Source organism: Natrix helvetica, assembly GCF_964273705.1.
Source record: "Natrix helvetica genome assembly, chromosome: 1".
Taxonomy (NCBI): Eukaryota; Metazoa; Chordata; class Lepidosauria; order Squamata; family Natricidae; genus Natrix; species Natrix helvetica.
In genome coordinates, this window is record NC_138548.1 from 266,232,797 (window position 1) to 266,246,586 (window position 13,790).

Sequence of the window (13,790 nt, forward strand, 5' to 3'; positions counted from 1 at the left end):
AACATACATATAAAATACGAACAAAGTTACCTGTGCCACACGCATCAATATTGAAGTGACAAAGCGCTTCACCTTTTTATTAAAGGTGCATTGTCAATAAGTCAAACAATTTTTACTAAAGTTATTTTGGCAATACAAGTGGATGGTAAAGAAGTAAAATACTGCAGCATGATCAACATGTTAAAGTACCAATAGTATTCAATATATTATTTCCTTCCTTCTCTCCCCCCCCCCCCCCTTTTCTATTACTAAAATTGCTACTTAGCTGCTAAATATTAGCATTCACTAGCTCTCCATGTCTAAAGATTTGTAAATAGATGCCATGCGGCAAGAGGTTTTTGTTGTTGGAAATATATATAACAGTGGTAGAGATACCAAAGACTTCTTTTACATGGCTAGCATTATTATACAAAATGCCTTTTTTTTTGAAAAGGCACATTTTGTCATCACAAACCAAGAAATCAATTTGGCTACTCAGTCATTCCTAATGAAAGCAATAATGAAACGCCTATAAAAATAGTTGTAATAAACACATTTCTTTCACTGAGGGGCTTGTAGAATATTACAATATGAAATGTATGTATTGTTATAATAGTATATAAATATATACATCAAGTACAAAATTAAGGGATAGTTAATATTAACAACACCTTAACAAAATAGCCCAGATAGATGGCAGTATGTATAAAATAAAGCACAAAATAGAATACCCAAGTGGAATGCTGCAACTAGCTTTTATGTTTTAAAAAAAACATTTTGTGCTATAATGCTTAGATCAGATGGATTGGCAGACTGTAGAAAATACAGAATTTAAAACCACTACTAACAGACTGAAGAAAATAAGAAAATTTAAAATCACTAACTGCATGAACACACATAAAATATAGCAGTAGTTCTGCCCTGCCTTCTCCATATTTTTTTTTCAGTTTCTCAGTCTGACTGCCTTCCATCGATGTATTAATTAGATTTCTTAAGATCAATCAAGGTGAGCTTGGCATAGGTATCTCCTGCAAGCAGCTGCACAAAACACCACTGTAAAAATGAACATTGAACATCCTGAATAGGATAGGCTGTGATAAGGGTATGAGGTGCAGGTGTCACCAAAAATAGGGCAGACATTTACTTAATTAGAAGGTTTTTTTTTAAAAAAAAATCCCTTGTTATTGTGCAAACTGGGTAAGTTATGTATCTTAATGTGATTACCTTGATTCTATCAAGCTACCTGTAATGTTAGGACTTGTTTGTTAGCAACCATCCATTAATTAGGAATTGTGGGTTACAGGCTTACGCAACTGGAAAAACAATATATTTTATAGCAAGTAATAAAAATACTAATTATATAATACTTTGAGAATCTTTTTAAGCTTGTGGAGCTAGAGGCAAAAAATGCAGTCTGCATGAAAAGTACTGGCAAACTTGGGGTAACTTATTTCATAAATGAAGAAAAAAAATATTTAATGAGTTACACAAAATGTCCAAAAGATCAAATGTTCCATTGTACTGGAATGAGTGAGAAAATAAAAGACAATTAGGCAGAAGTGAGTGGTTAAAAAAAAATCATTGTAGACAGATAACATTATGCCATTGATTGGGCACCATGCTACAATATAATTTGCTATGTTTTGCATAGCTGATACAAACTGGTTTACTATGTATATAAAACTAGTTGTCTGATTCAGTTTCTTATCCAAAATCTTTTCATCCAGTATTGTAAATGAAAGCTACCCATAGACATCGGTAGGGATTTCATTTTTTTAAAAAAAGTGAGATTATCTTCAATTAGTCTAACCACATTTTTTAGTACAAAAACAAATGAAAACTGGGCATACTAAGTAAATACAGAATGTGAATCTAGTGTTTTCAGCTCCACGTATTGCTGTTTAATCAATTATTTCCCAAAGGTAAACATTTTCCATTTAAAGTGCCTATTCTGCTTTGAACATTGCCTTGAGCGTGTCTTATAAAGCAAATTGAAAAATTCCTGCATTAAAAATGGATGTATAAATTCTCAAGTACATTATTGTGGCTACTCAAGATACAAAAATCTATGACCAATATATATAATGTAATTAGCTTAGCTTCTTATACAAGTATCACTCTTTCCTAATATGTTACAATAATAAAAATAAAAACAGCATAAAAGCTGGTCAGGCTGTAAGCTGCTGATACAATTTTACTATTGCTTTCACATTTTCAATCAATAAAACATCTAAAAATATATCTCATTTACACATTAGTTAAAATATACTATTAAAAGATATTCCTTGTAAATAAATTAAGTAATCAAAATAATTTCATTTTCTTGGCAAAACAATGTAAAAGAATAATGTGTAAATTATTCAGTTGAAAGGTACATTTAAACTGAACTTTTCATTTGTAAAATGCTTTGTTGATGGCTTTATATACTGTTTTCTCAGGTAATCAAAATTAGAAAATGGTAACTGAAGCCATCTTGCATTGTCTTCATCTTCAGAAGTATCAAATTGTTGTTTTTGGTTTAATTTCGGTAAGGGGATGCTTTGAAAGAATTTTTAATCCTTATCATGTCTGCAGCACAGATATGACCAAAAACCCTCTTATACCATTCTGTGGTCCGGCCCCTGACAAAAAAATAAAGACAATGTTAGGAACTAAATAATAAGCATTCTTTCTTTTCTTTTTTCTTTTTTTTTGGGGGGGGGGGGAGGTTGGCATTTTACATCTATTAGTATAAAACCATTAATTTTTATTTTTTAAAAATCACCTTAGTTCTTATTTCTGTAACAAAAATAGGCTATATACCGTGTTTCCCCGAAAATATGACAGGGTCTTATTTTCTTTTTACAAAATATGGCTTGGGCTTTATTATGGGGGGACGGTTTATTGTTTTGGGGTTGCCGGTTGGCTGCTCTCTTGCGAGCGGGTTCCCAAAGAGCCAGGCACAGCCTCATGGGCGAATGGCTGTGTTGCGCTGTTGCAGCAGCGCAACACAACAGCCATGAAGCGACCACGCTCAGGAGCAGCCACCCGTCAAACCCCCTTTGCAGCCGGGCACAGCGCCATTGACTGACCTAGGTGTATTGCCAAGCCGTGTGAGCGCCTGTTTGCCGCTGCCTGCAGAGCATATAACCATAGAGCGTGCCCCCAGAGTGGCCACTGCCGAAAGACTCTGCTAGGAAGTTGCGGAAAAAGCCAGGCTGTGTTGGCGGTGGAGATGCCCTGGCTCCGTAATGAGAGCTAGGCCATGCATCTTGAGGCTGGGAGGTGGCTGAGTGAGAGCGGAACAGCCACTCGCGCAACCCCCCTCTCCAGCCATGCAGAGCGCCATTCACTGGCATTTGGAAGGCGCCAAGCCACGGGAGCTGGGCGGCGGCAAACAGGCACTCACATGGCTTGGCGATACCCCTAGGTCAGTGAATGGCGCCGTGCCCAGCTGCAAAGGGGGTTTGCCAGGTGGCTGCTCCTGAGCATGGTCGCTTCATGGCTGTTGTGTTGCGCTGCTGCGACAGCGCAACACAGCCATTCGCCCATGAGGCTGTGCCCAGCTCTTTGGGAGCCCGCTCGTAAGAGAGCAGCCGCCCGGCAACCCCCCTCTTCAGCTGGGCACAGTGCTGCTCACCAAACTAGTATCCCGAAGGTGCCAAGCAACGCGATCACCTTTGCCTCCCCCCAGGTTCTCGCGGCTTGGCACCTTCGGGATACTGCTAGGTTGGTGAGTGGTGCTGTGCCTGGCTGGAGGTGGGGGGCGTTGTCCAGGGGGCTTATATGCGGGGAGGGGCTTATATTTTTGACCACCAGAAAAGTGTGGCATGGCTGTATTATGAGGACGTCGTATTTTCGGGGAAACACGATAATAAATAATGAACTGTCAAGAAAATTATACCATCACAATACTGGCAGGCTACGGTATATAAATGGGGAGAATACCTCATTCTGACACTGATGATGTTATGAAATTGGGTAACGAAATACCCTCAAACAAAAAACTAAGCTCAGAGAGCATCAAGGCCTTCATAGGTAAAGTTTGAGTTTCAAGGAAAAGAATAGAAGAAATACCTGGTATCTATTTGACAAACATATGTTACTTTGGATTTCTGGGAACCAGCAATAACTTCTATAAGGTACTGGTAAAGTATGACATGAGCCAAAATCCCATTCACAGTAGCACCTTTGTTATCTGTTGAGGTAGCTGCTAGAACACATGTGCCACTTTGAGGATCAGTCCGCCAAGTTCTGGAAATAACAAAGTGGGGGGGGGAAACATTTCAGATTATAATTTACCATTATATTTATGAACTAAAGTCATATTAACTACACAAATAACATTTTTATGACACTTCATTTGTATCAACTTCCTATCTTTAGTTATAATAAACTATTATATTTCCCAATACATATATAATGTACCTATGAAATAGTGTCAAATATAGGCAAAATCCAATCCAGACTGCAGCTTCTATAAGCAGCAGAAATGCAGAATTTGGGAACACAGCACCCACAGGAATGCAAACTTAAATATTTCTAACTTAAATTTTTAAACTATATCTAAGATATCCCTAAAACAGGCCTATCAAACTGGCGGGCCATGGCCCGCACAGGCCATGCTCACCCCAGCTCTGCAAAGGCAAAAAACATTGTGATACATCACGATCCAGCCTGCAATGCGATCGATTTTGACACCCCCGCAATAAACTCAAATCTTGCAATATTTTAGATGAATGAGACAACACATTGAGGTTGTATTATTTTTATTTGAAATATTGAGATTTTGGGCTGCGTGCTCAACCACTCTGCTCAATATAGAAAATGGATGTTTACCCCATGGATAAACAATTTAATCGCAAAGGGCTTGCAGAAAATGTACAGTATAACAAACTCATAAAATTTTCCATTGACAGAGTTTAGACTTTGCCACTTAATTCTCTGTTCCCATCCCATCGCAGATTTCTCGGTTGATCAGTTGATATGATAAGCATAGTTGTAAATTATCAATGTTTAAATCCTTTTCTCTGTAATTAGTATTTTAGTAATTTGTCATTTACAAAACCTACTCTATATTCTTAATTTGAAGCAAAAATAAGTACATTACAGGTTGGAAATTTATTTTTGAAATAGTTTTTATTGAATGTTTTAATTTTTAAAAACAAAGAAAAACACCACAAGAACAAACAAAACACAAAACATACATAACAATATAAAGTAATTATATAGCCTTCTGTATCAGCTTTCCTGTTTAGTTTTTATAATTCTCCATTCTGCCTTGCCTTCCTATTGCTTTAACCTTGTCCTATAATATAGCAGTAGTGCTAACATTTATAATAATATTGCTTATTTATATCACCATATATTTGCATTCTCTATTTTCTGTTTTGGCTTCTGTTTTCTAGCCACATAAATTTTATTCCATATTTTATATACTCTTGTTTCTCTTCAGATCGTATACATCTTTTGCATTTTTACAGGTTGGAAATTTAAATACCTTGTGATTTTTACACCTGTCAGAAGTAATTGTTTTTTCCTTAGTGCAATATGCAAACAAACCAATTGTGCTTTGTTAATCAATGAACCTAAGTCAATGGTAGGATGGGGAGATTCAAGGGATGGGATGGGATGGGATTGTTGGAAGGGACCTTGGAAGTCTTCTAGTCCAACTCCCTGCTTAGGCAGGAATCTCTATACCATTTTAGACAAATGTTTATCCAATCTCTTCTTAAAAACTTTCCAGTGTTGGATCATCCACAACTTCTGGAAGCAAGTTGTTTCACTGATTGATCTGTCAGGAAATTTCACCTTAGTTGTAAGTTGCTTCTCTCCTTGATAAGTTTCCACCCATTGCTTCTTGTCCTACCTTCAGGTGCTTTGGAGAACAGCTTGACTCCCTCTTCTTGTGACAACCCCTGAGATATTGGAACACTGCAATCATGTTACCCCTAATCTTTCTTTTTATTAAACTAGGCATACCCAATTCCAGCAACTGTTCTTTTAGCCTCCAGTCCCCTAATCATCTTTGTTGTTTTTCTCTACACTCTAGAATCTAGAGTTTCAACATCTTTTATACATCATGGTGACCAAAACTGGATGCAGTATTTCAAGTGTAGCTTTTCCATGGCATTATAAAGTAGTATTAACACTTCACGTGATCTTGATTCTATCTCTATGTTAATGCAGCCTAGAACTTAATCTTTTAGGATTTTTTTTTTTGCTAAGAATATGTATGACAAATAATACTGTAAAAATCATAGATCGACAAAGCTAATGTCAAAATAACAGGAATTAGAATTTCTAACCTTAGGACCACATATTCTCTTGGAAGAAGTGGAGACATATTTGCTGCTGTGTACTGATAAATATCTGTTTCATCATCTAAAATCTCCAGGATGTTTGTTTGTTGAAGATTTGGATCCCACAGATGTTGCTCCATCAATATCCGGTGTAGAATAACTTTAGGCACGGCATCAATTTCAACAGACATTTTCCATAAACGGATGTGGTAGTTATCATCCACCTTAGAATATAGTCAATATATTAAGAAACAATGTGGCAGACTTCAATCCTTTAATGCTTAAATAAGTTGGAAGCATCATTAACTCAATATAAAAACAACTAAAGCAATTTGGGGACCGAATGGATACTGCTGTAACAAATGTTCTTTTAGGACAAGCACAATCTTATGTGCATCACTAGAAAAATAAACATGATTCTAATAAGTCTTAGCCTCAGGGAAGGATTTGAAAAGATTGTAGACAACTGTATATCAAAAAAGAATAGGCCAATGGCATTTTTATCATTAAAATATTACATTATGTATTCCAAGCTACAGTAGACTCATTTTAGGCATTTAATTTGGCTTTGCACAATTATTAAAACACATAAAACACAATTTTCACTCAAATTATGTTTGTAGATATTTCAGAGTTGAGACACTAAGAAACAATAATAATGCCATTTTCAAATGTTGTCACTTGAAATATCAATATGGATTTAGGCTGGTTCATTGCAATTTCTGTTCATTTTTATAATTCTATAGAATTGAAGTTTATATTGTTAAATTCAGGAGGATTCCGTGCTTAAAAGTGCCTTAAGACGTAATTGCTAAATTACCTTCTTATACGCCGAGTCTACTCCTTCTAAGATGGAGCAAGTGACCCAGTTCTTGAATTTTTCTTTGGCATCTCTGAGTAGGTCCTGCATGAAGTGTTCCAGGGATGTCACTATGTTAGAATATTTTAAAATGACTTGATGTGGAGCTACTTCACCTGAATCTGCTTGGCTGTGTTCATTTTCATGCCCCTGATCAAAGCAATAGTTGGGTACCTGAAAAAGAGCACACATATTTATATTGGCCTGAAACAAAAAGTAGCATTACTTTCAGTAAGTAGTACATTATAGTCTTATGTACATGAAGAAAATATACCACCAAATCAGAAAGGAAGTCTCTATACATTCAGCGCATGTAGGAATGGTTATGGCACTCTAACTGGCTAGGAAATTCTGGCAGTTTAAGAGTACACATCTTCAAACTGCTAAGGTTAAGAAATAACTGCTCTAGAAACATGATTTAAAGAACTGACGAAAAGTATATTATACCCTTAGAGTTTTGTTTCTATCCCTTAAATTTATTGCCAGTTTTACGTACAAAAGGAAAAGAAGAAAAAAGATTATGTTAAATAAGCCTTATGTCCGAACTCTGAAGTTCACTTTTGGTTCTGCACTTTGCACAAATTATTGGCTGTGAGTCTCTTGCATTCTGTTCTTTGACACTTCCTATCCAGCCCCCCCCCCCCACTTTTCTCACACACATTTGCATTCTATCATATGAGGAAATATTATGAATAAGTAAAGTTTATAAACTCCAGGAAGCCAAGTGAGTTACAAATAATAGAAGACTTGGGTTGACTCTAAATGATTCCTTATGAAAGCCCAGCTCATTCTCAGCTAACTTTTCCAATCCTAAAATGGGCTTTTTCAGCAGCAGACTATTGCTTATTTATATTTTCATTTATAAAATTTATTTGCCGCCCATACTGTAACAAAACAACTCTTAGGTTTGTATAAAGCAGTGCTTCTCAAATAGTGGGGCGGGCCCCCCAGGGGGGGCGCGAGGCTCCGTAAAGGGGGGCTCAGCTCAAATTATTTCATATATTTTTGTTTTGCAGGTTAAAGTTTTTTTTAATATTGTGTTCCTTTAAATCCTGTGCTCCTTTAAATCTTTTCTGCTACAGTTAATAAAGCTATTCTTTGTTGTAAATTGATCCACATTTCTTTCTTTTTTTATTCTCTTATACGTTAATAAGGATACAGTGTTATGCAGAGGTGTACTTATAACAATTTTATAGACAAATGATACTATTTACAGTTGCGCGGGGCACGCGAAATGTTTTCTTCTTCCTAGGGGGGCGCATGACAGAAAATAATTGAGAAGCACTGGTATAAAGAAACATTTTGTAGCCAGGCAATATCACCACAAATTACTTTTAACCAGATTGTCTTCCTATAAGACGATTAAACTTTCATTGCAAAATGATATTGTAAATATAGCAGAAGAAATGCCAACAAATCTTTAAAAGTGGGGCTGAATGAGTATAATTATGTCCAAGCTGTTCTTAAGCAGAAACAAGAAATCTCTCAAAGACCAGTTTAGGAAATATCAGTTTTTTCTGTTATAAGCATGTGATCTCTTAATGAATAAATGACTCATGCCCCCAAACTATTTCTGAGCCCATATTTAAAATAAACCAAGAATGTATCAAGTAAAATACTCATATAGGAGGAAACAAAATGAAGACAATTAGATATTTTAATTTAAAAACAAAGCTTTACATTTTGAACTTAATTCAAAACTGATATAATATCCATTTCACTAAAATAGACTAAATATTTTTCTTTTAAAAAAACTATTTTTCACTTGTAGAACTAAAGATAACTGCAGCCAAGGTAGTCCTCAGCTTACGACCACAAATGTGATCAGATTTGTGCTCATAACTTATTATAGATCATATGGCATCCATATGATCAGACCTGATTTTATTACATTTTTTGAGGCTTCATTTAGTGTATCACTGAGGTTGCCAAACCAATTCCAGCATTGTAAATGTGAATACTGTATTTTTCGGACTATAACATGCACCCCGAGTGTAAGACTCACCAAGATTTTGAAGAAGTAAATTTTTTTAAAAAAGTTTTTGCACTCTGCAGGCCTCCCAAACCCTCTGCACACCTTCTTTTTTTGTGAAAACGGGGCATGCAGACAGTTTGAGAGGCCTGAAAAGTGTTCCTGGAGGCTGGGAGGGGGGCATTTTTTGTGAAACCGGGCCCATTTTTTTTGCAAAAAAACAGAGCATGCATAGGCTTTGGGAGGCTTGTAAGAGTACTCCTGGGGGCTGGGAGGGAGCACAAACAGGCAAAAAGCAGCTTGTGTTTTGCTCATTTTTGCCCTTCCCAGCCTCTAGGAGCACTTTGCAGGCCTCCCAAACCCTCTGCACGTCAATTTTTGCGAAAAACGGGAGGCCTGTGGGGCAGGGTTTCAGGAGGCCCAAAATGTTGTATTCAGTGTATAAGACGCACCCATATTTTCATATTTTCATTTTTTGGGGAAAAGGATGTATCTTATACTCCGAAAAAATGGTACATTCTGCTAGAAATCTGCAAAAGTTTTGGAAACCAATAAAAAATGTCACAAAACATGGATATGTGAACAAGGGATGCTGTAATCAGTCATAAAACAAGTCAGTTGCCAAACATTTCAAAAACAATTGCTGACGTCTTATGATGGCCAAAATTGGTTTATACGCCACAGGTCAACTATTTTATGTTCCTTATATTTCAAATGGTGATTAAGCAACCGGCCATAAGCGGAGGTCTACTTGTTTCAGCAACTGCAAGCAAATATAGTGATGAAAAGACACATACATTGGTCTGCTTCTAAGGAAAACTTAAAACAGGAATTGTTTGCTATTTAGTTTGGATTAGATTACTCTTGTCAGTAATTTGAAAAAAAGAATTTAAAAAATAATCTATTCCCCCTTTCCAATAAGCAACGTACTCAAATTCTACTTCCTAGAGGTTAGAGCAGACTTTTTAAAAATATGCTTGAAAAAAATACCACCTACCCCAAATAATCTGTGGCACTGCATGATCATATGGGCCAGGCCATGCGTTGCAGCCAAGTTCTCACTCAAATCCCTCTGATCAGGTTTTCCTGTACTGAGCTTCCTTTGGCTAGATCTTGAAAAAGGAAAATGTAACAACTTCATTGTTCTGATCACTGGCCACTAATTCTAGTTTAGAAAATACATTTGCTACTTTGGAGAGAAGGGTTAAGTGGAAAGGGAAGTGATTATGTTGTGTGTGAAACAATAAGAAAATAAGACATTGGGCAGTCATAACCAGTAGATATAATTCTACCATCTCTGAACTGATATTGAGGGTCTGTGTTTTGCAGGGGTGTTTCTTTTGGCTGGTTTCTTTCGATAGCAGAAGCAGGAGCTACGACTAGAGAGGTGTGAAGAGGTGAGCAAGATGGGCCCCAATTCCTGGGAGACCACAGATAAGTTGGCAGGGAGGCTACAATACAGATGAGCATTGAACCCAATCTTAGGGTGGTACAATGCAGAGGGGCAAAACACTAAGACTTTGAAAAAAGGTAAAGAATTCAATATAAATACTTTGCAGACACAATTTACAGGTTTGTTTCACCCATTCACTTTGCATTTCTAGTTATTTCAAATACCACTTTAAAAACTACATGAGAATAAGATAAACCAGCATATCGGCCTGTTAATGTGGAACATTTAATGAGTTTATCCAAACAGCAAGTGATAGCTAATTTTGTTTCAGTTAAACACACAAAGCAGTCATTGATTTGTCAGGTATAATTAAAATGTTTTAATAAAAGCTGGGCCAAAAATTCAGAAGAAAAGCCAATCCCATTGTTCAAGAGTTTTCAATGCTTTGCCAGAGAGTATTTTTCATATTTTCATATTTAAAGCTTATTTGTGGCATCTGGCCAAAATCTTGATTGCGAAGAACCTGGCATTTATCTCTACTAGCTCTCTCTTGGAACATTATTTAACATTTAAAATTAGGTAGATGGTGGATAAATATAGTAGATAGATAGATGATGGATATATGGTAGATAGATAGAGAGAGGGGGGGGAGAGAAATAATGAAAGAGAAAGGGAGGAAAGAAAAAAAGAAAGAAAGAAGGGAGGGAGGCAGGGAGGACACAGACAGGTGACAGACAGACAGACACAGATATTGTTAACCTCAATTCTGAAATCAGAACTGTTAGATAGGGTTTTTTGATGCCCCTGCAGTGGTATCAGTAATAAAATACAATTCTTAATTTAAATTTCAAGATATTTTCCATTTTAAAAAGAACAGCTTCTTAACCTAGTAAGACAAAACCTATTACAATTTGTAGATAGAAGAAAAACCTGGAAGTATTGGTCTCGTCCACCATCTCTAAAACTTGCAAACCTCCATTGAACTATAAATTGCTTCGCCTATAAATATTTCTGGCCCTGACCGCATTTTTGCTCTCTATGACTGACAAGGCTGTCATCATCTTCATTTTCTTTCTCTCCCTTGGGAATGCTGAACATCACAAGACTTGTTTTATTGCCTGATGCACATCTGGGATGTGTACGCCTCTTAAAATGCATTCTTCAAATGCTTTACCTCTCTTCACCTCTGGCAGAAACTGAGCTACTATTTATTTTTCCAGATCCCCATCCTGCAGAAATAAAACTTGTACTCAGACCTACAACAGACATTCAAAGCCTACAAGCTGAAGAGTGTTTCATGTACAAGTGCTAACTATAACATACAATGGTGGACAGATATTCAACATATGTACAACCCATGCAGTTAATTCTCTATATATTCTTTATACATACATACTGCACAGAAATATATATTTACCCTGATTTCTCATCCCATGTCTAAAACAAAAATAACTCTTAACTTTGATCAATCTTAGGAATTGCAAACTGAGGAGTTTTCAAATGTTTAACATATTTTGGGAATTATGGTATGTATTTTATAGTACATTTTTCCTCAATCTGATATCCTACAGATATATTGGATTAAAATTCAAATTCCCAGCTGACAAAGGTGAAGTCTAAAATATTTGGAGGGTACCATGTTGGAGAAAACTGATATATTTGCCACAAAACATATCTTTCCCCATAACTACGGTACTCTTGTATTTTTATTTATTTTAAGGGCTTTAAATGTTAGCTGCCACTTACTGTTTCTCAAGAAAAGTTGTATTGGTTAATTTTTTTTTATTCCATTGGTGGGATTGCTTCCCACATTACTCTGGTTTCAAATGGTCTTGTGGGAACACTGAATTCTGTGGCTATTTCCTAACCCAATTATGTCTCTTCCAGGAGGTGGAGCAATATTGGCAAAAGAATTAAGTCTCAAAGGACTTTTATGTTCTTGTGTTATTAGAGCAGTGTGGGAGGAAGCCACACTAAAGTGACTGATGACGCAAGAAGCTCAAAAAAAATTATACACACTTAAACTCTGCCTATTCGTCTGTATGCCCTGACAGTTTATAATCTTATGTAGTTTTTCTCTATACTCATCATAAACCACAAGCTTATAGGTTGGCAAACTAAACTGTCTTCAACTTCAAACAAACTTAGAATCTGGAATTTCTTCAAGGAAGACAACCAGCCCATCAAAACGTAAATGTTAGCAAAACATTTAACTACGGTTTCAAAGGGTACTTTCCACAGAGGCAAGCTTTCCATCAAACAGCTTTTGTTTCTTGTGTGTTATTTAAACATTAGATAGGGTGATGTAGAATTAGAAATATTATCAAGCACTACTCATGGAAGAGTCAAGGGGGGGAAGGTGGCTTATTTATTTTCTAGCACACACTATGCTTATTTTATTAAAAACTGCATTACCATCCAACACATCATGATCGGGAAGGATAATTATAATCAGAATTTCCTATAGAATAGACAAACATACCAGTGATCCTATTATCTGTCAGGAAAAACAGAGTTATGTAAAATGAAGGTGGAGGAGAAAAAAAACACGTAAAAAGTAGTAAACAAGAGAAATTGGAAGCAAGAATAAAATAAAATATCTAAGCTTACATCAACACCATTCATTATATTGTTCTGAGTGCTTTCACCATGCCCAAACAATTCAGCATAAGTTGTTTTTTGGGGGGATGCCATCCAACCCCAAAATCCAATTTTCTTGCCTTTAATCTCAATCCAGCCACTCTTTTCATAGATTTGGTTTTTTATTAATTCAAGCTTTATTTATTCTCTTTAAATGACCAAATTATTTCTCAAAAGACCTGCCAAGGAGCAAACTTTTGTTCAGCACCTCGTTGTCCAGCATGCCATCTATTCATTACAGTTCCCAAATGATAGTCCTTATCATCAATCACTTACAATTAGAATTCTGCCAAATAACTTACCAGGCACACTTTAAAAAAAAAACAGTTTCTGAGCCATTTTGAAATTCATCCTTGCTTTCTCACTTTTTGGATGGGGAAACAATAGCTGCAATGATCAAGCACAGATGCTAACTATAATTTAATTTTAAAAAAATACCTAGAAGATGAAGAACTGTCTCTCCTCAAGGTGTTGAGGTGGAATAAAGATGGTGCCAGGCACACAGCTATATTGGTTGGAGTCATCTGATTTTTTTCCACAAGCGTCACAACATCCCTAAGGAAGTACAACAGAATTTTCAGAGCTTCACGGTTTTCATCTGGGAGAAGCAGAATAGCAGCCTGGACAGCACAAAATTGCTGATCTTTTGGTAGGTCTAAAAAGAGG

At 36.3% G+C, this 13,790-nt stretch overlaps 1 protein-coding gene across 3 annotated transcripts in view; it reads right to left on the reverse strand.

The window, feature by feature from the left end:
• Positions 1-44: 44 nt before the first annotated feature.
• The window catches only part of LOC309382699 (rho GTPase-activating protein 7-like), a 101,916-nt gene continuing 88,170 nt past the window's right edge, over positions 45-13,790 (reverse strand). For all 3 annotated transcript variants that reach the window (XM_081934450.1, XM_081934451.1, XM_081934452.1), the window contains exons 9-14: positions 13,563-13,779; positions 10,089-10,203; positions 7,081-7,293; positions 6,267-6,484; positions 4,036-4,212; positions 45-2,600 (exon numbers count right to left, since the gene is read on the reverse strand). In XM_081934450.1, coding sequence (XP_081790576.1) covers positions 2,498-2,600; positions 4,036-4,212; positions 6,267-6,484; positions 7,081-7,293; positions 10,089-10,203; positions 13,563-13,779 — 1,043 coding nt within the window. In that variant the 3' untranslated portion in view covers positions 45-2,497. The remainder of the gene's footprint in view (positions 2,601-4,035; positions 4,213-6,266; positions 6,485-7,080; positions 7,294-10,088; positions 10,204-13,562; positions 13,780-13,790) is intronic.